This window comes from Diceros bicornis, chromosome 4, assembly GCF_020826845.1.
Source record: "Diceros bicornis minor isolate mBicDic1 chromosome 4, mDicBic1.mat.cur, whole genome shotgun sequence".
NCBI classification, from domain to species: Eukaryota; Metazoa; Chordata; class Mammalia; order Perissodactyla; family Rhinocerotidae; genus Diceros; species Diceros bicornis.
In genome coordinates, this window is record NC_080743.1 from 83,613,563 (window position 1) to 83,640,384 (window position 26,822).

The 26,822-nt window shown below is 40.6% G+C and overlaps 1 protein-coding gene across 2 annotated transcripts in view; it reads right to left on the bottom strand.

Annotated features, from left to right (window-relative positions):
- Positions 1-26,822, bottom strand: part of RGL1 (ral guanine nucleotide dissociation stimulator like 1) — a 119,773-nt gene that overhangs the window by 30,952 nt on the left and 61,999 nt on the right. Inside the window, exons 5-10 of one of the 2 annotated variants that reach the window (XM_058539892.1) lie at positions 12,514-12,698; positions 8,729-8,853; positions 7,677-7,757; positions 7,116-7,331; positions 3,534-3,637; positions 376-460 (exon numbers count right to left, since the gene is read on the bottom strand). In XM_058539892.1, coding sequence (XP_058395875.1) covers positions 376-460; positions 3,534-3,637; positions 7,116-7,331; positions 7,677-7,757; positions 8,729-8,853; positions 12,514-12,698 — 796 coding nt within the window. The remainder of the gene's footprint in view (positions 1-375; positions 461-3,533; positions 3,638-7,115; positions 7,332-7,676; positions 7,758-8,728; positions 8,854-12,513; positions 12,699-26,822) is intronic. The other variant, XM_058539893.1, reaches the window with a different exon arrangement.

Here is a 26,822-nt window from a genome sequence, read left to right on the forward strand (position 1 = left end):
AGTCCAAATAAAAGATGTGGAATTGCAGGCTTGGCCTCTGTCGTTCTAGAAAATTTTTTGCTGAGAAGGAATATTCCAGGGCCTCTCACCTACCTAACTGCCAGCACTTGGTATTTGCAGAGCAGCTTGTTAAAGAGATACACACATGAGCACAAGTTTCACAATCTGGTTGCTTAACAGTGAAGGCAAGGAGCTGGACTTTGAATCTTCTCAGCCCCAAGCTTCTTAGATTTAGCATAAAAAACAAAAACTCTGCCTTCTGGTCACTTCAGGCTTTCTTGTGGGACTGTAGGAATTTAAGGAGCCCTTAGGCTCTGGAATAGATTCCAGAGCTGTCAATAGTGCTACACCCAGGACTGTCACCAAGAGCCTCACCTTCATCAGAAGTTCCCGGCTGGTCAAATGGTTATTGTGGTCTGAGAAGATCTCTGAAAGTTCTTCAAACATCAGCATTCGGTCCCTATAAGAGAGATTAAGAAAATATTAACAAATGAAGAGTTAGTAAAAGCCCAACACTGTCGGCCCAGCTGTCTCCAGTACCTATGGCTACAGGGGATTGTACAGATCTCAAGATCAGTGGGTGATATGAGCACAGACGAAGCCAGTGACTCTTTTCATGCACAGTGGCTTTTTTTTTAAAAGGTAGATAGGGTCACCTGTGTGAAGAGAGGGATATTTTCTAACTATGCATGTTATAATCATAAAAAAGGTTTGTTAAACTGGGGCATTACTTTGTTCAACTGGGACATGTTCTTCTCAGCAAGTTAAAAAAAAAACTATCTTGGCAACACACACACACACAGCCCCATGGGACCTGAGAAATCATCTTGGCCAGTCCCCACATTTTTAGAGATGAAAATGCCAGGGTGAGGGATATGCCCAAGTTTCCACTACTAACTGCTGAGAGTGGCAGGTACAGAACCCAAATTTCCTGAACCACACAGTCCAGTGTTCTTACTCTCAGAGTCAGAGTAGATGGTGGAACCAGGATGGGCTCTGGAGTCAGAGGGCGTGGGTTCAAATCCCAACTCTGCCACTCACTCCCCAAGTGATTTTGGACAAGTCACTTCACTTTCCTGAGCTCCAATTTTCTTCTCTGCACAATGAAAATACTCATAGTCCCTCTGTAGGATTGCTGTGAAAGTCAGGAGGATCTCATATGGAAAGCACCTACTCTGCCCTTGTCCCTTTCTAGTATACTACATCCCCACAGGCCTCATGCTTTTCTCTACACACCTCTCCAGGGTTACTGAGGAGATGATTCTGAAGGCAAAGAATTAGCAGGGGCAATATTATTATATGTGCAGCATTTTCATTATCATGAGAAAGCCATTATTAAGAACTTATTTGTTTTACAATGTGCGTAACGTTACTCTTATAACAAAGAAAACCGTTAAAGCTATTTATATTTTGGAAAAAATAATTAAGAACTTAATTACATGTGGGCCTAAATAAAGAGAAATAAATAGATGTCTTCTCTGTCCACTGAAAGTTATTAGTGTACATGATTACAGGAAAGTGATTACCAAATAAGATATCTTAACCCCATCCCTTGACTTTAGCAATGGAAAATATGTAAAGCTGATATGAAGGTGTCTCCTCAAAGGAACTGTGACATTTCTGTAGCATCCCTGCTAAAACATGAACCAACCAACTAAAAAACAAACCAGACATCCACGTCATATAGAATGAGGCTTTGAGGTTTGTTTTGTCATGTTTTTTTTTTTTTTTTGGAATAGTTAAAAAAGCCAACTGAAAGAATGGACCTTCTCATGTGGTAACCAAGAGATTAAGATATAAGTCCACTAATTTTTTACTTGTGTTTTAGCCTCAAATTTGCTATGGAAAAAATGTTTGGCTGGTTAAGTGACTTTCCATAGTGTTCTATTTATCAACCACCAAAGAAAGGTAGGATTACTTTTCACTGCAAGCAGAGAAGGCTGCATTTTAGCACTTGACCATCCCTTTGTTTTTGATGCCACAGCTGGGGAGCAGTGATGAGGAGAAGGCGAGGAGGTAAGAGGCGTTGAGGATGAGGAGACTGTATGCACCTCATTTTCCCATCATGCTTCACCAGGGCCTATCATGTAACTATATGGATTTTCTATAACCCATATCTTTCATAAGATTTATGTGCAGAGGAAAATTAATCAACTAATCTCTCTTCCACACACAGTCACCTTGATTATTCAAAATAATGAAGAGGAGAGGGAACCCAAGAAAAGAGTGGGAATCAAGAAAACTATATTGTACTTGGAAAAGCCTCTCTGCCAGTTTTCCTATGGACAGGTAATGATATTGTAAACAGAGCATGAGCTTTGAGTCCAGGTGGCTGTGGCTTCCATAGCTCTGTAACACCAGTCATTATCATCTACTTTCAATTTTTTCTCTTTACCCATCGAAGAATTATGTAATCAATAATTTGACTTCCCCCAAGTAGACTTTCTGCTGCTTGAGAATATGAGCTAATCGGTGAGCTTGAGTACTCTGGCACTCATTTTTCAGCATAAATTTACGAAACTCTGGTTTACCAACCTTGAGGGTTTAGATAGTGTCAGTCCCTTAGGGCTTAACCAGCTCTAAGTGAACTGATGAAACTGAGTACCTAGACTTTCCACTCTGAGGAGTGAACTCACCAATTCCACAAGGCAGGCCTGCCAGGGGAGCCAGCTGGTCTCTCTCCTGACTGAAATGGACTCTACTGACATAGTATAGACTATAAACAGTTTATACATTCTTCCTGACTTCCTGATTAGTTCAAACTTAGGTAGACTTGTTGGATGGAGCCGGCCTAGTTTGTAACCATGACGTATTCCCCAGCCTCTAAACCTGTGCTGATATGGGACCAGAACTGCCTCCTCACTCACCATTCCCTCCTTTGCAAAAGTTCTCTGGTCTACAGGTGAAGCTCTGGAAATAGGGGAGAGAGTGAGAGTGCAATAATAAGAACATTAAATTATTTGTTCCAAAGGTGACATCAAGAAAAATGAAGGAAAACAATACAGAATGTGGCCAGTTAATAATTTTAGTCAGGCACCTAGGAAGGAACACTTAGGGGTTTTTAACATCACTAAGATAGTTTTTAATATGCTGAAGCAGAAACTACCTAAACGGGTTCTTGTCGAACAGCAAGAACTAATGTCCTGTCTGCACACATTCTCCCTCACCTCTTGGAATAGCTTAGGACTTTGGAATGTGGCTGAAAAATAACCAGAAGGAATGGCAAATCACTGTAATTTCATGCCGCCACAACCTTATCCCTCAAAATCCAGATAATAAGCACATCCTTAAAGCCACCTCAAAAGCCGACAGTCTGAGCTTTGGCACATACGAGAATGAGTTCGATTTCTGCAGCAGCCCTGCCTCAAAACTCAGTAACGATTATGTGTAAAATGCACCCTGCCTGGAACACACAGAGGCTTTTGAACATGTTTCTCCAGTTATATGATATGAGCTTTGAAGGTGAGGACCCACACCACGTAAGCAGCAACTAATCACCCCAGTTAAAGAGAGCAGAGCACTTGGGAACTCACTTTGGGACCGCAGCCCATGTCTTTTTTAACCTATAGATGGAATTGGACTGGAGTGCTGAAACGATGGCCCTCAAGGAGGAAAAATTCTTCAGGATTCTACATTCCTGTATGGAGAGAGATTAAAACATAAAAGGCATTTAGTATCAATAATACAGTGAGTTGGTGGTTTCCTGTTTTAGAGGAATCACAGCTGCTATGAATTCTTACCACTAAATAGGCAGCTGTATAAATACTGAACATCAAAAGTGGCTCCTCACTCCCACCCGTCACCAAAACGCTTTACAGATTTTGGCACTGTATGCTTGTTTTTCTCCCTTTAATATATTTTTTGCCTTGTTGTTACAGTTTTATAGTTTCCAGCTTTTCTAGTAAAAACACGAATGGAGGTGAGTCTGTAGAGCTGTGCTAGAGAAAGCAAACTTTCTCCTGCTGAAAGCACACGGATGCCCTAAAAATACACATGAAAGATGCTGTATCCTTTAGACCGCAAAGTGAACCGGGCAGCAGCCACTTCGAGGTCAGATAGCATCGAACATCTCATGACCAACTCTTGTCTAAAGAGGTGTATATAACTTGGCAATAAAAATGCACCACAAGTTGAACTTTGGCTTTTATGCTCTTAGCCAAGAGGGAATATTTTTATACACATTCATTTGGTTTCAAATTGGCTTGTGGCGCAATCATAAACATTCAGCAACACCTTGATACTTCAACGGTTCCAAAATAACTTGGGCTTTTAAAATAAAATTCATTTTGGCAGCATTTTACAACAAAATAGAAAGAGAACAGGAAACATTCTGGGTGTCATTTTCTGGGTAAGGAGAAAGGCTCTCTGATCTCGAAACTTAAGCTACCACACGAGGTCTACAGCATCAGCAGCCAGTGACCTCGGAGTCAAAGTCTTGCTGAATGAATGGCAGTGACAGCAAAACATTCAGGGAGAGGGTCCCATTCTTGGTAACATGGGGAGAGTGGACTAGGCCTTATGTCAAAGGACATGCTTCATATATAGGCATTGGAAGTGTAATACATCCCGTGTTCACAACTCAGGACACTGGGTTTGGCCTTGTGCAGAACATCTGGGGCAAGAGGTCCCTGAGTGGTTGGGCATAAAAGCACATAGCTTAAAAGATCATGTCATGAAGTAATGCTAATCCTGAATATGAAGGAGAAACGGCATTCTCTAACTTAGCATGCCAAAATCTGGCTACTTAAAACTATGCCAAACAAACAAACCCCCAAACGTTTTCTTAGAGTAAATGTCACAGTATTTTACAAAAGTCATGCCCATTCTCTTTGAATGTCTCAATGCTCTCCCCTTATTTAAAAGGAGAGAAAGAATGAGAGAAAGAGCTCTGAATTATAGTCAGTCTGGAAACCTAAGCCCATGAGAGCATGGTTCAACAAAGGTTCAGAATCCCAAAGTTATGTTCTAAAAATCAGTACACTTGCAATAAATAAGGCAACTCAAGCACAGATATTTCATGCAAATTGTAATAAACATATGGAACGCATTATTCAGAAAGAGGCTTACACTAAGGGTTTAAAGGAGTATAAAAGGCATCTGGCTCCATTTCTGGGAAAGGAGGTATCTTCCAGGAGATGTGATACAAAAGTAAAAATGTAGCCATAAGGCCGGTCTAAGAAAATACAGTCATATGGGGTCAGAAATATTTTCTGCGTGTAAAATTATTATTATTTTTCAAACATCCTCTCAATAGAAACTGACTGTGATTAATGCAGGAAAATTAAAATAAATCTTGGCAGGAAACCACCTACGAGTTTCACTATTTTATTAAGTTACCCTACATAATTTTAAGTGACACAACATGCTCAATAATAGGAAACTACATCATGAAGAGTAAGGACTCTTGGCTTTAAGCATGTCCTATGGGATTTGGAATATACCTCAAATTATTCAAATTATTAAACTTGTATTTCTTATTATCACATAAATGCACAACTTAATTTGGACCAAAAATCATTGTTTGAGCCACACTATCATACATACAGACGCTACATTCTTGCTATAGATTTTCTAAGCAGTTGAATGGATTAAAGGGTATGACATTTATGGCAAAAATGTTTTCTTATCATTCTAAGACGATAGAGAAATTCTCTGCTTCATCACACTCTATCAGAATTTTGTAGCTCTTGTTGATAAATAAGCCTAATTCAGAATAGGAGAAATCTAAGTTGCATAAGATATTCTTTATTTCTTACTTTTTTCATATACTAAACTCTCTGGTAACAGACCACCTAAACACTCAAGGAAAATTCTCTGGCACAGTTATGACTTTGCTCTCTAATCAAAGACAACAAAAGAGAATGTGAAAAAAAAAAAAAAGAGAGAATGTGCAAGTTTAAGCATTATGTCCTATAGATAGGGGCTTAATAAAAAAATATATATTAAGATAGAAAGCAAAATGTGTTTTGGTTGAAGGTTGACCCATACAGCCCAGAACATGGACTAGTAGGATATTTAAATAATAATAATTTTTCAAAATCATTGTTAATTACATAGTTTTTGCTGATTTAATGTCTTCTGCCCAGAAAAAAAAATCTTCCCCCATGTTCGAATATCAAAAAATTTTATCTATTATTCAAAGCTAAACTCAAATGTCATCCTACCCATGAAGCCTTCCTTGACCACCCCAGTCAGAAGTGATCTCTCGCTCCTCCACTTCTGCAGTACTGATCTCACACGGCCCTGCTCCTCTTCTGCCCAGGCTGAGATAATTCCAGTATATCTTAGCTTCCTTATTTGACTACAGGCTCCTACAGGACCAAATTAATTGTGTTTATCCTATCTATGTCCCCAAAGTACATCAAATTGTATCTTACACACATTTAGGAGCTCATGAAATATTTGGTGACCAACTGACTGAATAATGTTGACCTTTTCTCAATCATGAAATAATATGCTGCTAAGTGAAGGTCATATGGCATGTAAACAGCTGATCCAAGTGACTAGACTGACACTCAGGAGAACGTCATTCAGGCCTAGGAATAGACTCTGTCACTCCAACTTCAGATATAAAGCCCTCAGAAAAGCCCCAGATTAATGTGAAATCTGTATATGTCAGTCCTTTAGAAAAGAGATTGAGGATTCTAAGAAGGTACCGGCTCTTCAAATCTGCAGAAGATATAATGCTTCCAGGTACTAGAAGGGCATAGGGGTAATCATTCTGGGTTGAAGAGCAGTCTGTTTAACACTTAGACCATCAGTTTATATTTAGTGAACACCAGGCAGAACCGACACTCAGTCTGTGAATACAAAGGAAAAAGGAGATGGAATGTCTCATCCTGGAGAAGCAGCAGCGTGAGGGCCCACGAGCAGAAAGAAGCAAGCAAGGGACCAATTTTTTTTAAAGAGGAAAAACAGATAAGCTCCCAAGTTAAGAAAGGCAACTTTTTTTCTTACTCTGCAAGAACAACAATAACAACAATAAAAACCCAATGGACCCTCATGTGTGGTCTTCTGATTGCCTTTCAACCAAATGGATAAACCATTTAAAGAGAGTGATGAAGTCATCTCCAATATCTACCAAACGTAAAGAATACTGTAAAAAAGACAATTACGTGGGCAATGTTAATCCACTTCTCGATGATTTTGGCTCTCTGCTGAGTTTTGAGTTCTCTGCCCCCCAAGATGGTGCTGACAACACATTTGGTGAGGGTATTAAACTGAGAGATGGTAGCACGGATTGTAGGAGCCAAATGTTTGTTTTCCTTCTTATCCCTTCGAGACCAAATGCAGCCCAGGCAGTGGTGAGGCACTACTTTCTTGAATAGTTGCTAGAACAAAAGAGGAATTGAATTTAAGGACAAGACAGACACTTCATATGGCAAAGCACATTATTGGAATCATCTGTAAAGTAGTGTTTTGTGAATGGACAAATAATCCTTTTCTACTGGATTTGCCTCATGGTGTCCATTTCAATAGACAAAAGTAAATAATTAATATATTAATTGATCAGAAACTCCTACATGTTCTTTCTAAATCTGCTCAACTGAACAAATGGAACACAATGACCCAAAGAAAATTTAACTGATCAAAAACATTTTGACTTTTCTGTCTTTGAAGGAAAGCCAGGTAAAAATATAAACCAGTAATCAACAAGAAGTAAAGATTATTTTGACCTCAAAAAGCATATCCATGGTATGTTCTGGGCACTCACGATCATGAACTGTGTATAACGCATGTGGATGCTCAATGACCACCTGAAAAGTAATTCAGAAGCACAGTACCTGTGACATTCATCCATGTCACTATTTAAAATGAAGACAGTAAGAAGCATATAAAAGGAAAAACTTTGAACGTCACACAGTAAAAGGAAGAAAGGAGGATTTAAAGCCTGGTTTCCAGGTCTTTGCCTAAAAGTCATAACCATGAAGTTTCCCATCTTTCTCTTATGCTGTCAGTGGTGGAACACCACCAACAACAACTTTGTTGAACAAATCCTATCTCATTTGTACGATTCAATACAAGATGTGTAAGGGTTTGGTATAAAAGAGAGAACACCAGGATTTACTTTACATGAACTATTTGATTTACTTCTGATAGTTTATCTGCATGCTCACTAGATGGAAACTCTCTGCCACTTTCTATACTGCTTTTTCCAAAGTGGTAAGTGCAGAAGACCTAAAACTATTGTGATAATTTATAACAGTCTTGTTTTCTTTAACTGGTATTTACCAGCTAATATTAAGCTATGAAATGTAACTGAAGCAATCAAATATGTACAGCTAACAAAAATATTCAAACTTCCGGAATCACACATGGAATGAGCTGCCAGATACAATCACATGTGGATTCAGTGAATTTATTTTATCCTAATTTATACTTTGACCCCTTTACAATCCTCCAAATAAACAGTTCAGATCTTGAAATATTTATGAGTCTAAAGGGAGAGATATACCCATGGAACAGGGTAGATTTTGTTTCACTAGGATTAGAATTCTTATTTCCCTCTGTGTATTGAGGGCCAAGTAAAAAGCACCTTCACCCAGTCTGAATTATTCAGAAGACTGATTCAAGTCACATCTTCTCTCTGCATTTACAGGCACAGCCTCTTTCAAGGATTCGAAAAGACTTACATCACATTACCCCACTGCCCTCCCTGGGGCCGCTAGTACTGTCACTCCCCACATTTTAAGTAGAAGCAAGTCCGAGGCACAAAGAGGAGACCTACTGCATCCATATAGGTCAGCTGCTCTGCCACGAGATCCTCCGAGAAGCACGTGAATTCTGCAGACCCTCCACCCTCCAGTTCCTCTTCCTCTTCCAGGCTGAAGGAAATGGCGTTGGGAAACCCATCTGTTCATAGATGCAAAAAAAATTAGTAATTTGGTGCCACTGTATATGACCTTGTTTATAGAGTCAAATTGAACTTCTTTCATTTAGGAAGAAGAGGGTTTAGAAAACCCACAGGAGAGAACAGCAAGCACAATAGATCTGAGTGAAATGGAGGTGTGCCCAATCTCTGCTTGTTCTTAGATTCTTATTAAGTTCAGAGGCCTCATGTCATCACTTTGACAAATCCCTAGTTCCTCAGCAAAGGACAGAGCCAGGTTAGGCAAAGACTAGAGAAGCAAAGCTGGGCTAACATTCAGGGGGTTACTCTCATCTGAGGCTCCCTCAAACTCTCTGATCAGCTCAAGGACTAATCCAACTACTTCTTAAACCCCAACTACGCAATTCTTAATTATTGGCCATTTATAACCCGAAGGCTGGAAAGACGGGGAATGAAGGCAGGCCAGGCTTTGGGGAGTAGAGTGGGCCATTTTGGTATCAGAAACGCTAATGAAGTCCTCAAAATTTTCAGAAAGTCCTTAGAATTCTCAAAATGTTTGGAGTAGCTGTCAGCTTCCACCTAAAGTAAAGTACGCCTGAAGCAGTAGAACAGCCTTAGACTAAATTCATCTGAGTCTTATTCTAGATTAAGATCATCAATTAGCAGATCGCACCAGGCACAGACTGAAGAAGTGAGAAAGAATCCCCATAATCACTACCTGGGGTTCCAAATCAAAAGCTGAAGAGCTCGGTACGTGGAATAGGACCTCCGGACGCCATTTTGAAAGACTGCGGAATTGGATGAAGTTTCATTTGAACCTCCTTCCCTTCCTTGGAACCCTTCCCTAAATCCTGAGTTGTTTCCCAACCTCATGTCCCTTCACACCCCTTGCTCTCCTGTCTGTTAAATCTGTTCTCAAGAAAAAAACCTAGTTGCATTCAGTTATATCTTAGCAGAAAAGTCAGTGTTACTACTCCCCCAGAATGCTTACATTTTAAGTCTTTTCTCTCTTTCTTTGTAGAATAAAAGACTTTTAGGCATCTTGGATTAGTTGTGTTACCAGCACAGTGGGTTCCTGTTGTTCCCCAGGATGGAAATCAAGAGAGACAACAAATGGGAATAGAAAAGTACAAGTTATTAGCTTGTGCACAGAGGAGGCACAAGGGAGCCGGTGCAGAAAGGAAAGCAGGTGACTGGCTCATTAGGGAGCGGATTATGGGGCTTTTATTAGGCAAAGGTTGGGGAGGCGTGCCTTGTCCTGACACGTAGAGGCGGGGTTTTTCTTGAGCTTGCGCTGTTGTTTGACACGCTACCACAGGCACTGCATGTATCATTCCTAGCTCTCCACCCCTGGGTGTGATTTTTACTATGGTAATGAGGCTAGGGTCACCTTCAGTGGACTCCAGGGTGCTAGGGCACATGCGTAAAGCTGGGAAAGTCCCGAAGCTGCAGAATGTGGATCTTGGTAGTCTCTATCTGATTCTCTTAGCTTGCCAATTGGTTAGGGGCCTTATCTTGTTAGGCCAGAGGCATTGCGGAGGACCCTGTCTCTTCAGGCTGGTTCCTGTCTCAGTTGGATGGCCTTTTCTCAATTTTCTAGGGGAAAGGGGGTGCTGAGAGTGGACCCTATATCACTTCCCCTCTCAGAGCACCACATGGGTACTTGCCAACTCTGGTGACAGGTATTTCATTTAAGGATGGCCCCCTCACCCTGGTGTTGGAAGGTACTGATGCAAATGGGGTTGAGTTATGACTGAGGAAGGTAGGAGGGGGTCACTGCTTGCCTCCAGAGGCTGAGACACAAACAGGCATGAGTTAAAGAAAGCTAAAACCCCATGATTTCACCACTTTTCCTCCACACAACTCTGGTACTCTCGCATTCAGTGGAGGAATATGAAATTTGAAATCCTAAACAAAGGTTCAGAATGGGCCTCTCATCCCTCTTGCTAGCTACTATACAAATCTCTCCCAATCACTCTGCAATGCCGAGGGTGACCCACTTCAGACAAAAAGTGTACATGGTAAGGCTTATCTCCTCATTCATTCAGCAAACACTCAGAGCAGCCCCATATGGTCCTTGGATGCTGCTGGGCATGAGGATTACATGGTCCTTTCTCTCTGGGGCCTAGGCCCTGCCTTCACAGTTTCTGCTTTTGACTCTCTTCCAAAGGTAAGTAAGTAAAACCTTGAAGCAAAATCTTACTTTCGAAAAACATGTAGAAGAGCTTGTCGCTTCTGCCAGCACGAAACTGAGTAAAACAAGCACATGAGAACCAAGCTCCTAAAACTCCTTTTCAATGACTCCTGTACTTAATAAAGAGAGAGTTTAGAGCTTTCTTGATTAAAATTTTCCAAACTTTGAAAAAATTCATTCTTGGGTATTGCCTAAAAGCCTTCCCAAAGTCAGGCAATCTCCCTCTCCCCTGCCTCAGCCTGCCAAATGAGCCCCGCCTTCTAGTCCCTGGGTTGGAAACAATGAACGACTGGTCCCACCGGTTCCCCAATTAGGCCTAGAGCCAGGGGCAGCCCCAATGGGGATAGCTGGGCTCTAACACAGCGTTTTCCACTCCAGCACAAAGACTGGTGGGGAGGCCCTGAAGGGGGTTGAGGCCAGGCAGCTGGAGGAGAGCCCCTGGTAGTCCAGCATTCCCGGCAGATGAAGTCATCTGAGATACAGAGCACTTGGCAGTGGGCTTCTAATGACGCAACTGCATTTTCCCCTCTCTGGTACCCCATACAAAAAAAAAATGCAACAGGTACTGTTTGGAATTTAAGGATATTTTCTTTGGCGCTGATGCAGCTTCCCTTATCGGTGTTGAGGAACCATTTCCCTCCCCTCACTGAGGAAATCAGGCGTCACTTCAGGGAAACGCCTGTCAGAAGCTCCAAGTGGGTCAGCCGCCATGGCAACCATCACCCAGCCGCCAGTGAAGGGATGAGATGTCATGCTGAAAAAGCCTGACCTAACCTCTTCTGACTTTCTTCAAAGCCTGATAGTTCCAAGCAGCCCACGACCTGCAGTGGTGGCCCTTCCTCTGTCCTTGAAAAAAGGCACTCAGTTCCTCAAACAGGAAAAAACAGCCACAGAAACTTCCTTTGATGAGGCCATCAGAGATGTAAAATGACGGTAATCTGCCCTAGCAGGGGACAGATATCAGTGACACTTTCTAGCTGTAGCAGAAACACCTTTTCCGAGCTTTTGTGAGGGCAGCAGCAGAACTGAATTTAATTCTTTGACTGTTGAATGGGGGTGGTTGTTTGTAATGGGTTTCCATTTGATAGAAAGAGAAGCCATTAGGCAGAAAATAAAAAGAAAATTCAAGTTCAGCATGGTACCCGTTGACAACGGAAGGTAAAAGATCATCAAGGAGATCATCATCTTGACGGTATTAGAAGAAACCCTAGGAAATTACTTCACTTCACTGAGCTACAGTTTGCTCATCTATAAAATGAGGGAGCCAGACTAGGTGGTCTTAAAGATCCCCTTCTTTGCTCTAAAACTCTAAGGCTCTGTAATAAGCACTTCAATAACCCTTAGAATTTACAGCCACCACCAATTCCCAGCAGCTTGTCTTTCTGAGGGAAACCAAGGTCGTTCATCAAGTACAGGGAGAACATTTCCTCAACATGGAGGTTGCAGAATCAGAATCTAGCTCTTTCCCTGGAATCAAGAAAGTACTCACTGTCAGTTTCCACTTCTTGCTTGTGAAACTGCTCAAGAAGATTTTGTGCTCTTCTCTCTGGATCCGAGCCTGGCATCATCCGTTTGAGATAATCCAGCAGTTTCTGTAAGCAAGGGAAGTGCGGGGGCTCCCGGAAGTCCTCCGCACATTGGTCAAGCCAGGCCCTCAGGATCGAGGCGATTGCGCTGAGAAAGAGAAATGGACAGTCACCGCACCCAACTGGCTGTGGGGACTCAAAACAAGCCCTGGATACCGGGGCCTAGCCCAGGCTTACCCCAGGAAAACCCAGGCAGGTGGTCAACAGAGAGTTCATCTAAAAGTTCCTGGCAATATCAATGAAGTTAAAGCACTTGAAAACAAGCTGATACATTTTATTATTTGAAATAATTAAAATGGTAGTTGCGGAGCAGGGGAAAGACTGATAAGTTTTTAAAAGAAAAAAGGACCTTAAACTTTGGAAAAACCCCTACAGGGCAGAAGAAAACATGCAGGAGATTTCGTTGAGTCTTGAAGCAACTTCAAAGCAATCTGTGCACAACAAGATTATGTGTTTCCAATCCTGGATTCACTCAAATCAGAGACCACAAAATCTACTGTCCTAACATTTTAGGAAATAACTGACTGACAGTAGGCCAGAAATCCATCTGATGAAAGGAAGTGCCTAGGTTTGGAAAAGATAAATGCATAAATTTAATTTTACAAAGATCTCAGGGTTTCAGCATAAGCACCAAAAAGTCCTCACAAAATTATCCTTTTGCTTCTCAAATTACAAGAGGAGAATATGTTTCAAGCGGGAGAAATAGAATGAGTGCAGAAGTTAGATCTTTGAAAAGTAAAGGAGAAAAACATGATAAGCAAAGTCATTGTGAAGGTGACTTCCTCTGATGGCTCAGGAGAGTCCCCCTTGGGTGAAAAAAGGTCCAGTGCACAAAAAGATATAGGGTCATCGTGTGTGCACAGCTCCCTCCAGACATGTTACTAATAACAGGAGCATGCTGTCTTTAGGTTAGGGGCAGCCCCTCACTAAATGGAAGAGACAAACAACTGACTGACAAAAAGGATAAAAAGTTTTGAGTGCTATTATTCCATGCCTTATATTCAAAGAAGACATGTTGGGCTGTGTCCCATGGAGAATACGGTACTTTGCCTCATTGGCAACCAGCCACCCTCACAGCCAAGGTAGATGCTTTGATGATGGTTGGAGAAGATGACAGGGACTATAAACTAATCAATGCTGATTTTTATTTTCTTCAATTTTTTTGGTGAGGAAGATGAGCCCTGAGCTAACATCTGAGCCAATCTTCCTCTATTTTGTATGTGGGTCGCTGCCTCAACATGGTTGACGAGTCATGTAAGTCTGAGCCCGGGATCCAAACTCGCAAACCCAGGCCGCCAAAGCGGAGCGCGCCGAACTTAACCACTACGCCACGGGGCGAGCCACAATCAATGCAGGTTTTATTGACGGCGATGTGACACTTCGTTTTTAACTAAAGACTTAACTGACTAAAATTTTGGAGCTGAAAAATTTCCTTAGCAAAATTTAAAATGATCACCTATTCATAAACACTATTTACTTAGTTAACAAATGGTAAAGAGGCTAAAAGGTATTATCATTCACCTATGTGAAACTGGAGGCTGGGCTTTCACAGGTATGTCTAAATTTCATATATCCCAATTTCATACTGGGGAGCTGGACTATGATCAAGACATACATACAACTAAAGCCAATTTAATGCTTAACTTTTAGAATTGAAGTACAAACAGAAGGAAAATAAATTTATTCACTGTTTTCACTGCTGTGGATATCACTGTTTCACTAATGTGGACCTGAAGACATTTGGAACCATAATATTCACATATCTACATCAGAAACAGATGACATAAAACCATCAAATGAAAGTTGGAACTTAAAATCATAGAAATAATTCAATATTCTCTACATCTTTAGTCCAGATTAAAAAGATAAACAGAAGTTTCATTCCCTTCCAGAAAGCTAGAAGAAATCAATCCGGGCTCTGGGATTAATTGAAAACATGAGTAAAATAAAATTAATGGACTTTTAGTCAGTGAACCTTCAATATTTGGTTTGCTTGTCACATCATCTGTCATGTATGAATGTTTGTGTCCTCCCCAAATTCATATATTGAAATTCTAATTCCCATCCCCAAAGTTGATGGAATTCTATTTTTTGAGAGCCCACACATAGCATCCATTACTCCTCCCTTCTTCACCAAAACCAAATATCATGAATTGAAGAAGAAAATGAAGAGGCATTCTAATATTTCATTCTTATAAGCAATATGACTTTTTCTATGAATAATTTCCCTTCTTTCCTGACAAGCACTGAGCCCAGAACTGTGGAAGGCACAGAGGTGGGGAATAGCCTAGAACACAGGAAAACCTGACATTTGCTCACATCAGGTTGACTCTTACAGAAGTTTTGCACTTCTCAAACAAGGGTGGATTAATTTAACTAGTACTGCTACTCAGTTAATATTTCTTAATATTTCAGTGAGACAATACTCTTCTGATGACACTGATGGAAAAACAGATACAGAGAGATGATAATTCACATCACACAACAAAAATCAAAGGGAGCATCACCTAAAAACGAGACCAGTGACCCAATGACCCTAATGACCCCTCAAAGTTTTGTAACTTAAAACCCAGGCAGAAATCCAAAATTACAGGTAAAAGGCAGATATTAAAAGACAATAATATATCACCTACTCATTCACTCCCCATAATTCTTAGTTTTAAAATTACAAAACTGATTATTCACTACAAAAAAATAAATATTACAAATGTATATAAACTAAAACAGCAAAATATCTACTCCCCCTTCATTCTAATCCTATTCCCGTGACCTCCTGTTAACAGTTTGGAGCATATCCTCTAGACTCTTCTATGGATATGTATCCATGTATATATGGATAAATATAATATGTATATATAAACCAACATAGATTTTTTTTTCCCACTGAATAGTATGTTATAGACACCTCTCCATTCACTACCTCTAGATGTTACTGTTTCTCAGGGTTGCATGGATGCACCATAATTAATATAAGTATTCTTCTACTAGTGCGCAGGTATTTATTTTCGGGCTCTCACAATTATAGTTACAAAATATGTATCCTTATTGACATCTCTGTGTACTTGTGTATTTCTACAGGGCACATTATATACAACTTACTTCCATGGAAAGTTGTAGCCTTGGAAGGTCTGGGGGAGTTCTGAAGAGGGACCTTAGTCCAGACTGGACTTGCCTTTACGCGCATATTTTGTCCTCCTCAGTCTGATGTTTTTAACTAGTTCTGACAATCTACCCATTTTACCTTTTGGGACAGCGCCCTTCCTGCAGCTTAGCCTAAGAAGGCTTTGAAAGTTCCCTACAAACCCATACACTGAATTAGCTTAAAAAGCATTTCACTCTAAAGAGGAATAAAGGGGGAGGAGGAAGAAGAAAGACAAGAAGAGAAAGACATATACAACCAGCACAATACAACCCAAAGCAGACCCCTGCCCTCCTATCAACAGAGTGTTTATCAGCATGCCAGGCAGGGAGGCTTTCTGGAAAGGCCTGGACACGTGCCCAAAGCTCACAGTAGCTTTATGTTTGCCAGTCCTGGGAAGAAACTTGCCATTCTTGATAGACTAAGAAGCAGATAAAATGTGAAACTTTTCAGATTTCAAAAAGGAAAGCAACATCACAAAATCACCACAGAGACAACAGGACTACTGGCCAATGGTTTTCCCCTCTTACCCTTCCTGGCTCCACTCCTAAGCTCTAACTTACATACTAATTGGAACTGGTTAGTTGGGAGGATGCAAAAAACCTTAATACTGAAGGAAAATCCCAGTTTAAAGTCACAAACTTAACAGGAGGGGTGTGACTATAAGAGAAGCTACTTGGTTTTGCGCACAGAACGAGAAAGGAGGCTGGAGAAGGAAAACCTGATTCCCATCCTAGCTGTGCCACCTGTGAACTAAGAGCGTTGGCGAGGTCACCTAACTCCACTGACCCCTATCTGGAGAAGAGACATTATTATGAAGAAGAGGTATTATACCTGCCTGCATCTACCTGACACTGATCAGTTGTGATTTCAAATGACATAATGTGAATAGGGACATTTCAAGATACCTGGAGAGAAACATAACTGTTAGCAGTCTTAAAACGACTTGCCACGAGTCACAAAAGGAAGAGATTGGAAAAGGTGAAATGGCTCAGTGAAAATCCATCAGCACTCAGGGTAATCAGCTCAAAAAATCTGCCACCTGTAATAGAATACAAGCCATGCTACAACATGTGTGGCTCCAGGCCTGCTGGAGGGAGAGTCACTGTGAACAAGCACTACACACACACACACACACACACACACACACACACACACACACACACACACACCTCCTAGGGAAGAGATCAATTCAGGGACATCAAATTGTAATACAAACTGCGAGACAGGCTTCTTGAATGACTTGTGAAGACTGAAGAAGTAGTTTCTGAAACCAAAGGGAAAGACTAAGATTGTGACATAATCTCAACTCAGTAAAGAGAAAAGCCAGTACATTGACCTCCTTTTCCAAAGAAATCTTGGGTGGGTTACAGAGCAAAACTCCTCAGTGCCAAGGGGGAATGTATATCTGAGTAAGCAGGTTGGGTGGATGGCCAGGGGCAGGGGCCCAAACCTGAGAGCAGAAAGGACACCCGGAATTGCTTTTTCCACCTCAGGCATTCTTGGCAACGTGCAGAACTTTGTAGTATGTGAACCTTTTCCAAAGCACTGCAATGGTCTGGAGGGGAAGGAAGACATTCCTTTTGAATTCCACACTTTTGACGTGTGGAAACAACTGATACAACTTCTAAGACTTTCCTTCTAAGAAAATAGACCCCTAATTAAACTAATACTTGTTGAGTGCTCTTTATTTTCCATGTTCACAAAAACTATTTATGTGATGAATGTCACAATAGGAAGCCTAGGGTCCCATAGAAGGATTTACCTTCAGAGAGAGCAAAATTCGTCAGGGCTTCAGGGAAGGCCTCCCTGAGGAAATAATGTTAAACCTAACATTTTAAGGATAAGGAAGAGTTAGTGGGGTGAAGACTCTGGGGCAACAGCATAAGCAAAGGTCCCGAAGTGAGAGAGAGAGCAAAACACTTTCAAGGGATGTAAAGACGATCTGTTTAAAGAATAAGAAGAGAGGGGAGGAATGGAGCACAATGAGATTTGCTCATTTGATTTCTTAGCCAAACAGAAATCACATTTAATAATACCTGGTTGAAGATACTAGACAGATGCCTTAGCTAAGAGGTAGAAGGAAATAATACAAAACTTCTAGCCACCCTTGGGGACCTTCACACATGAAATGACAGAGGTGAACATTTAGGCTGCTATCTATCCGGCTCAAACCACAGATTTTTAAATGCACACAGGGATTTTAAGGTAAATATATTAAATCATATTAAAATCTCATAGGTAGTAAAATACTCTAGAATTGGTAAAAGGTTTAATAAAAAATTTTCTAGGTATGAAGTCATCTCTCCCATGATGTGTAACTTCCAAGCCAAGAAACGGGATTACCATCACAAAAAGAAAACTCTGTCCATTTAGAGTGCTTTTCTCTCCCTAGAAATATAGTTGAGATAATAATTTATTGTTAACCATCAGCAGAAGACATCAAACCATTTTTCAAAAGCAGCAAAATGTTCTTCTATTCTAGGATATTCTCCAAGAACTATATCGTTTCCTAACACAGATAATGAAACGGTAAGAAGATCTTGTAGAGGATGGGCCTTTGAAGCAATGTGGCAGGTGACAATGCCAAGCTCTGCGGGGGGGAAGCCAATGCACTTTGTCCTTCAGGGAAAGAAAGCAAAGCAAAGTCGACCTTGACACTGACTGTAAGCTAGACCCTCCACATTGTTCTCCTTGTCACAGAACAGTTTTCTTCTGTCTCAGGGAAGGTTGCCAGATAAAGGCTGCCTCTGAGACCTCCGGCTAGATGGTTTTCCTAATGAGAAAGAACCATCAGGAAAGGTACAGAGATTGTTTTTCTGAAAAGGCATGGAAAGGATGGAAACATTATTATCTGGACTTGTCGAGGTCATCTTGCAATGTTTTCTTGTACTTTCCATTGTACATTTTGGTACTAGTGGTGAGTAGGGATTAGAACACTGGGAAGGAAAGTGAAAGAGGAATCAAGAGAGGCCCAGGGAAATAAACGAAAGCAAAGCCAGAGTCAGAGCTAAGCACCAGAAGACAAGTACAGGGCACAGAAGCCAGTGAGGAGCCCTGGGGCGGTTAACCAAGAGAAAAAGGTCCAAGGCCAGGAGGAGGAAGAAAAAGATTGTGAGAGGAAGGACACACAGAAACACACAGTACATATGGGTGGAAAGGGTCTAGAAGGAGATGAACCTGAAATCAATTATCCAAAGTCAAGGGTATTTACACACCTGTCTTTCACTCCCAATTACCAAACCTTACTCAGTAACTGCATTCCATTAGGAGAGGAAAAAATCTACGAGGGCTCCTAAAGGCCTACTCGTCATAAGCAGCATAGCCAGTGTGGCTCAACACAGTCTCTAGAGTCAGACTAACTGGGGTCCTGGTCCCGTGGCTCAGTAGCTATAACCTAACCACTCTGTGCCTCAGCTTCCTCATCTTTAAAAAGAGTATAACAATAGATCCCTCCTCCTAGAGCTGTTGTGAGGCCTAAGAGAGATAATAGATGCAAAGTATTTAGAATAGTCCCTAGCACATACTGAGTGCTCAAAAGATATTAGCTATTTTTATTACTTTAAAAAAGAAGAATTGCAGTCTGTAAGACTAAGGACTAAAGGCAAAAGGAACCACACATAAGCACTGTACTCTAGTTGATAACGTTGTTTTCCACAGGGGTATGAGTTAACTATTCTGATGTTGCTATACGTTATACTGGACAGCAGATTGTGGAAGCCAGTTTTCTCACTGTTGGAGAAGGAATTTACAAATAAGCAAAGGGAGGAGGCTAGAATGATCCATGTGGTAATTGATTAGAATTGGAGATTTCGGTAAGAACTCATGTTTAACATAGTATAGATACAGATGGTTATACATAGAGATATTTACAGATATGTGTATTTACATAATTAGTATACACATATATTTCCTAGCCCTGTCAGCCGAGGGGGCGTAAAAGAAATGACACTCCAGTAGCAATGAGCACACCTAGCACCCAAATCTTGGTTTCTAATCCATTCTCCAATAAAAAGAACCAGGTCTCCTTGAAGAAATGGCTGATTCTAGGACTGGGGAAGGAAATATACAAGATGAGCCCAGAGCATCTTGTAGTGCCATCAAGTAAGGAAGAGCTCAAACAAATGATAGGAGTATGTCCAAGTGACACAGGAGTCAACCAAAAGAGCTCCCACTGGCCAAAGCTAGAACAATCTGAGCAACAAAACAAATAAAGTAGCATTGTACTACAACCCAAAGTATAAAATAAATATCCATGAGTCTACAATGATATAAATAAATGATTGACTAAATTAATAGATGGGCAGACAAATCTCCCATGCAGAAGTTTTCCAAATAAATTAAGTAGATACTTCACCCTAAAAGAGGGGAGCATTAACTCCCCACTCTTTAAGTGTGGCTTGTGCACAGTGACTTCCTTCCAAACAATATAGTATGGAAAGAAATGGAGAAAAGGACATTTTTCTATAGAGAAATCTGAAAACTACTACTTCAGTCAAGTGATCAAGGCCAACAACATTAATAAATCATGTTGATGGTATGTATCCTTCACATCATGTGATGAGAATGGCATTTTATCTCTGTGATAGTCCTCTCGAAACCTCATAAACTCCATCTAACTATGAGAAAACTATCAGTCTAATTATGAGAAAAATTCCAATAAAGGGGCATCCTACAATATACCTGACCAGTACTCCTCAAAATCTTCAAGGTCATCCAAAACAAGAAAAGTCTGAGAAACTGACACAGCCAAGAGGAGCCTAGGAAGATATGACAACTAAATGTACTGTGGTATCCTGGAACAGAAAAAGGACACTAGGTAAAAATAAGAAAATCTGAATAAACTATAGACTTTAGTTAATAATGTATCAATATTGGTTTATTAATTATAACAAATGTACTATATGAATGTAAGAAGTTAATAATAGGGAAAACTATGAGGCAGGTATATGGGAACTCTCTGTACTATCTGCTCAATTTTTATATAAATCGAAAACTGTTGTAAAAAACATGTTAATTTAAAAAAAAAAGGACAAATAAGAGAAATATTCTCATTTTTATCCCAGGCAAAGAAGTCGAGGCCACATGGTATAGAGGTTAAGGCCTGGGTTAAATCCCTGTTCTTTCACTTATTCACCATATGACCTTGGACATTTCCTTGATTTCTCTTATGTCTCAGCCTTCTCACCTGTAAAATGGGAATAATAATACATAGTTATTATGAGAACATTAAAAGGATACACAGTAGTTAACACAGGGACTATTCCTACTAAACAGTCAACGAATTCTAGCTGTTATTATTAGAAAGGGACACTGCCATCACCAACATTATTTTTCAGGGACCTCAATAACTCACTAGTCTCCAATTCCTCATAGCCTGAGAAGGGAGTTTTGATGTTATAAATAGGCCTCTAACAAAAAAATTGCTGAGGCCTTCTATAGTTCTCACCATCAGAATGGAGTTTCCATTGGTAATGACAGATGCTACCAGGCAGCAAGAACAGGAAGCAGGCACTCAGATGGATGGGCCTGACGAATCTGGTCTTCCTTCTTCTTTCCTCACATCCTGCCACCCATCTCCTTCCCCAGGAAAGAAGTCTAACTTCCACATTTCTGACACCTGTTTGGAGACCTTGCTCAGGGTGTTCATTCAATAATAAAGCCAGGCAAAACAACACAGAATAATGGAAAGAATCCCAAATTAAAAGATCTCAGAATGCTAACAAGCTAAAACAGTAGTCACAACAGTGATACTATACCCTAGTTCTCCATGTACTTCTGTCTGCAGCCCTATTACTGTGATATAGGCAAATGTCGGGGGGGGGGGATCACGAGGGCCTGGGATCCCAATGCTCTTTCTCAAATGGCAGCCTGAAGAGCAAAATGGTGAGAAGCCCAGGTCTTAAAGTCAGTTGGATCTGAGTTCAAATACCTCTACTTAACCAGCTGCTTGATCTAGTCAAAGTACATAACTTTTCTGAAGCCTCAGTTTACACACCTATAAAATAAGGACAATATCTTACAGGATATCTGTGATGGTAAGAGAAGATACAAAGTGCCAAGCAGAATGCCTTGCACTAGTAAGCGCACCACAAACTGTAGCCAGTGGCGGTGGCCATGATGGTGATGGTGGCAACATCATTTTCATCGTCTGCAGGGGTGCAGGGTGAATCAAGTGACCAGTCTGGTTGTGATGTCTGCTGACCTGTCTCTAACATGCAGAAAAATCCCAGGAGATTCTCAGGTGACCAATTTTTCTTCTTTCTAAGTTGCTGATTATCGACATTGTTTTACTGCTCCTTAATTATTAGAAAAGTAATTTCTGCTTGGGAGCCTACTCTCTTCCCTTATACGCACAACTTTGATTCAAGATTTCACTGACCTTTAAAACTATAATTTCTATTTTTCTTTGTCCAGTATGGATGTTTTAAAGACAATACCAGGATCTTTTATGTGGCACATTGTTTCTCCATTTCTTGTTTTACTTATACTTTTAAAAAATATTCCTTTCACACTATAGCCTTTAATTCTTCTAAATTTGGAGTTTTCAATCTTATGTTTCCTCTGTTCTTTACCCCTCTTTCTTTTCCCGTGTTTGTTACAATCACTCAGATTAATTTCAATTGCCTTCTTAGGGTATTTGAACTTGCTGGAATGAATATTGATTCAAACTCTCTGGGAAGATTTTTTTAATCCTTTCCACTGTAAAGTTTCCCAGGCATTCACAAATCACAGCCAACTTTCTTTAACTCATTTCCCTTTTCTTGACAGCGTTTCCAATGTCTTGGATTACTACTATTTATATGACTCTTCACCAGTGGCTAAAATCTGGTGTCACTATCTTCAACTCCTGGGAGAAGATTACAGGAAGGACACTCGTATCATCTGAGTGTGTGGAGATGAAAGCAGACAGATCACAACATGTGAAGCGCTGCTACGGTATGAGTGTGAGAAAATAAAACGTGGCATTCCAGAAGGGAACTGATGAGAGTCAACTAAAGAAAAGGCAACAGAAACTATTTCAACATTTTAACGGTCATGAAAGGAAAGAAATAAAAAACTGTCATTTCCTGAGGAGTTTTAAATGGCTTTAAATAAAATTATGTATATATATAGATATTCTAATCTCAGATCCATTTCAGAGAATAAAGAGTCATGGTGTCAGGGCTCGATATGGTTAATATTTCTTCCTTACATTCTCTTCGCTTCTGAGTTCATTGATTGTAATAAATCTGCACTAGGGAAAGTTTCCTTTTTCCATCTGGTTCAGATTTCATGATTCTAAACAGACAGCATTTTATCATGTAAAAATATCAGCAGGAAGGAGGAAAAGGGCACAGGTAGAACGAAGAATTTCCAAATAGCGGCAAGTTTAGGGATTGTAGAAATAAACACGGTATGCCTTATTATATACATAAGTCTAGTGCTAACATTAGAAATCACTGTGTGGCAAAGATTCCAACATCTAGAAGCCTTGGAAGTTGAATTCCTTGCAACTGAAGGAATTCTCGTTTTAGCCAGATAACTGTAAAGGTTCTCAAAATTGCACAAAGCCTGAACTGGGCATACCCGGAGCTGGAATTCCAAGTGGGAGTCAAGGCACAATCTGATACTTTTTGAAATTCATGAAGAACACTGAGTCTGAGACACCGGAAACCAATCTTTCATCTTGTCTGTTTCATCTGTATTTCCACACTTTCCTTCTTTTAAGTTCTCTTATCCTCTGAAAGGTTGATTATTAGATCCATATTTAGAAATACAAGAAAGACTTATCTTGGGACTTGGGAGCCTGCATAAAATCTCTATGCTCTACATCAAAAACTGAAAAACCAAACAATAGTTGAGCATTTTTCTGTTTGTGCTCAAACCCAATAGTGATTCCCCACCCCCAACCCACCCCAGGTCTGCAAAACTGAAGGCATCTGCCCTAAAACAGGATGTTTACTTCTTAGAATGTCATTGAATTCCTGCCGTCTGTTTCCCACCTGAAATCACAAGACAGATTCACAGCAAAGGAAAACAGTGGGCATTTTGCCATTCCCCGCCTTACCCCACAATACAATGCTCTAGCTCATCTCTTTATTTAAGATTATAGTGAGCGGTTGTGATGTCACAATTAATAACAAGCAAATCAAATGAGCTGTCTATGTTTTCTTCCTATTTTATCAAAACTGGTTACACAGCCTTTCCAACAGAGAAAAGCACTCACGGGCACCTCTCAAAAATTCAATATAATATTTGGACCATATCTCTGTTTCTGATATTCATTTTCACAAAAAAGATGAAGAGAAAGCTAAATAAACTTTATCCTGGACATCATTAAACTTGAAAGGACCTCAGAGATCCAAGCACTCATTTTTCAGGTAGAGAAACTAAACCTAAGAGAGTGAAGTGACTCGGTCATATGGCTGGTTAAGTGACAGAGTGAACCAGGAGAAGCTCGAATCTGAGTTCTCCAGTCTCCTTATCCTGGCGCTTCACCTTCCATGAGGCTGGCTCTTGAGCCACCTCAGCATTCGATTCACCTAATTATAAGAAGGGACATGAATAAATAAATTTCCAAATAAGCATGGTCTTATTTTTACATGTATTTAGATATTCATAAATAAAAACAGTTTTCACTTGAGGACTTGCAGCAGCATCACTTGATGTTTCCTACCTTGGCACTATTGACATGTAGGGTCAGATAATTCTTTGTTGGGGGCAGGGGGGCCTGTCTTGTGAACCGTACAATGTTTTGCAGCAATCCTGGCCTCCACCCACTAGATGCCAATAGCATGCCCCGACCAAGCTGAGACAATCAAAATTTCTCCAGATATGCCAAATGTCCTCTGGGGGCAAAATCGCCCCACTGAGAACTGCCACATAGCCATATCTCCTACACATCCATCAGCCATCAGGAAGCCTTCAATCATTGCTACATGTCAGATGCCGGAACTCCGGGATGACTGAGAAACTTTCCATATGTTACGTATGGAATGGAGAAGGTGCTTCCCTGATTTCCTCTCAGAAACACAGCAGTGACCCTATCTAGTCACAGAAATGATCAGGAGAAGGGTCCACTTTAGAAAAAGAGAGCAAAAAGATAATGGTGAAGTGAGATGAGAAATAATACAAGGAGAAGCAGAGGGAAAAACCAGTAAGCAAGACAGAAGAAAGGGAAATGGAAGGAAGAAAGAGGCCAGCAGAGAGAAGGGACTTGAGCATTCCAGAACTTGTAGGACAGAGCGACCCATTATAAGATTTAAGTGGTGTATTTTCATCAGGCATAATTTTTTAAAAAGGCAACTCAGTCTGAGGAAAAGGGTCAAGAACTTTCTACCAATTCACTGTGAGGCTTTGGGAAAGGACCATTGTCCCCGGATGATGGACCCCTCAGGGGAGTTCTATGTGAAGCTCTTTGTTAAAGCCTCATATGCTTAAAACTGCAAACCCTTTTAAACAGCACAGCTGTTAACGTGAGTTTCACCCACGTTACTGTTCCTGGTGTACAATGAATGGGAATGAAGTTTTATAATAGGTCTTTAAAATAATGAGCATGAGTCTTCACATCCAGGGTACAAATCAATTTTCTTTAACTGCTACTTCCCAGAAACCTATTTAATCTCAAAACACCTCCTGGGAAACAGAAAAGCTCTGGATATTTTTCAGACCGTTACTCTGCTTGGAGTGTTCAGGTGGCTGGTTGAACGGTAGCTCTAGATTTGACGCAACTGCAAAACACGTGGATAACAACATGCTTATTTCTGAATCTGCTCACAGGTCGAGGTTACAGCTGACAAGCTGGCCACTCAATTCCTTCAGTCTATCTTCTTCTGTATATGCTTAAAAATACTCATTACAAAAAGGTTCTTTTTTTTAAATTATTATTTCAGTAAGTTTTCCTGGATAAACAAAATTAACAATAACAACAACAAAACCCCACTAATCCTACAATTCTCAAACTTTTAAAGTGCATAGGAATCACTTGAGGATCTTGTTAAAAATGTAGATTCTCATCTAGGTCTGGGGTGGGGCCTGAGATTCTGCATTTCCAATAAGCTCCCAGGAGATGCTGAGGCTGCTGGTCCATGGACCATACTTTGAGTAAGAAGGCTGTAAGTCTAACCCATTCCCCCAAATCACCTATCTGATTATATTGTTTCCCTCCTGTAGAAAATTTTTAAGGCTGACTGTCCACAGCTTACCTGGCAAAGTCCAAACTCTCTTGTGAGAAATTAAATCCCTTCATGATAGCTTCAGCTCCACCAACTCCCTGTACCCAACATGTACACTGTGAAGCAGCCACAGCAACTCTGTGTTGTTCACCAAAATGTCAGATACACTGCATTCCCCTGATTTGGTCCCACTGTTCCCTCTGCCTGGATGGCTCTACTGCCAAAATCTTCACCCTCCTTCAAGGCCTAGCTCAAATGTCACCTCCTCCAAGAAGCCTCCCCAAGCCCTCTAGGAATAAAGTATTTGTTTCACTCACCACATCTTGCACTTGGCATTCAAATATCTATGCTGGTGTGTCTGGTTTTCTGGAAAGTTATGGCCCATCCAACAAAATTATAAAACTATCTGGAGCCTAACTTGGAAGTTAAAAAGATACTCAATTTTCTAACCTTCACATCCCCAGCTCCTGAAGAAAGGAGTCCATCAGTCAATCCTCCAAGGAGTTAAAAATTCCATAGGATTATCCCTCCAGACTTTTGGCCCCCAAATGAATATTTACCATGAGTGGTTTGAAGCACCCTGGCACATAGCCCGTCTACTCAAGAACATAACGCGTACACTGATGCACCCCTGCATCGTGGAGTTTTCTTCAATGTCTCCTCGATATTCTCATCAGCATAAACTGTCTCCCATTTTTAAAAAACAAATACATACACAATGAAAAACTCTCCCTTGTCCCCAGATCATCCTCCATCTCACTTCTCTATTCCCCTTTACAGCAAAACTCCTCCAAAGAGTTGCTAAACTCGCCATCCCCACTTCCTCCCCTTCCATCCTCTTTTGACCCACACCTCCATCCACCAAAACTGCGCTTGTCAAAGGTACCAAAGACCGAACCGGTGCAAAAGAAGTAGT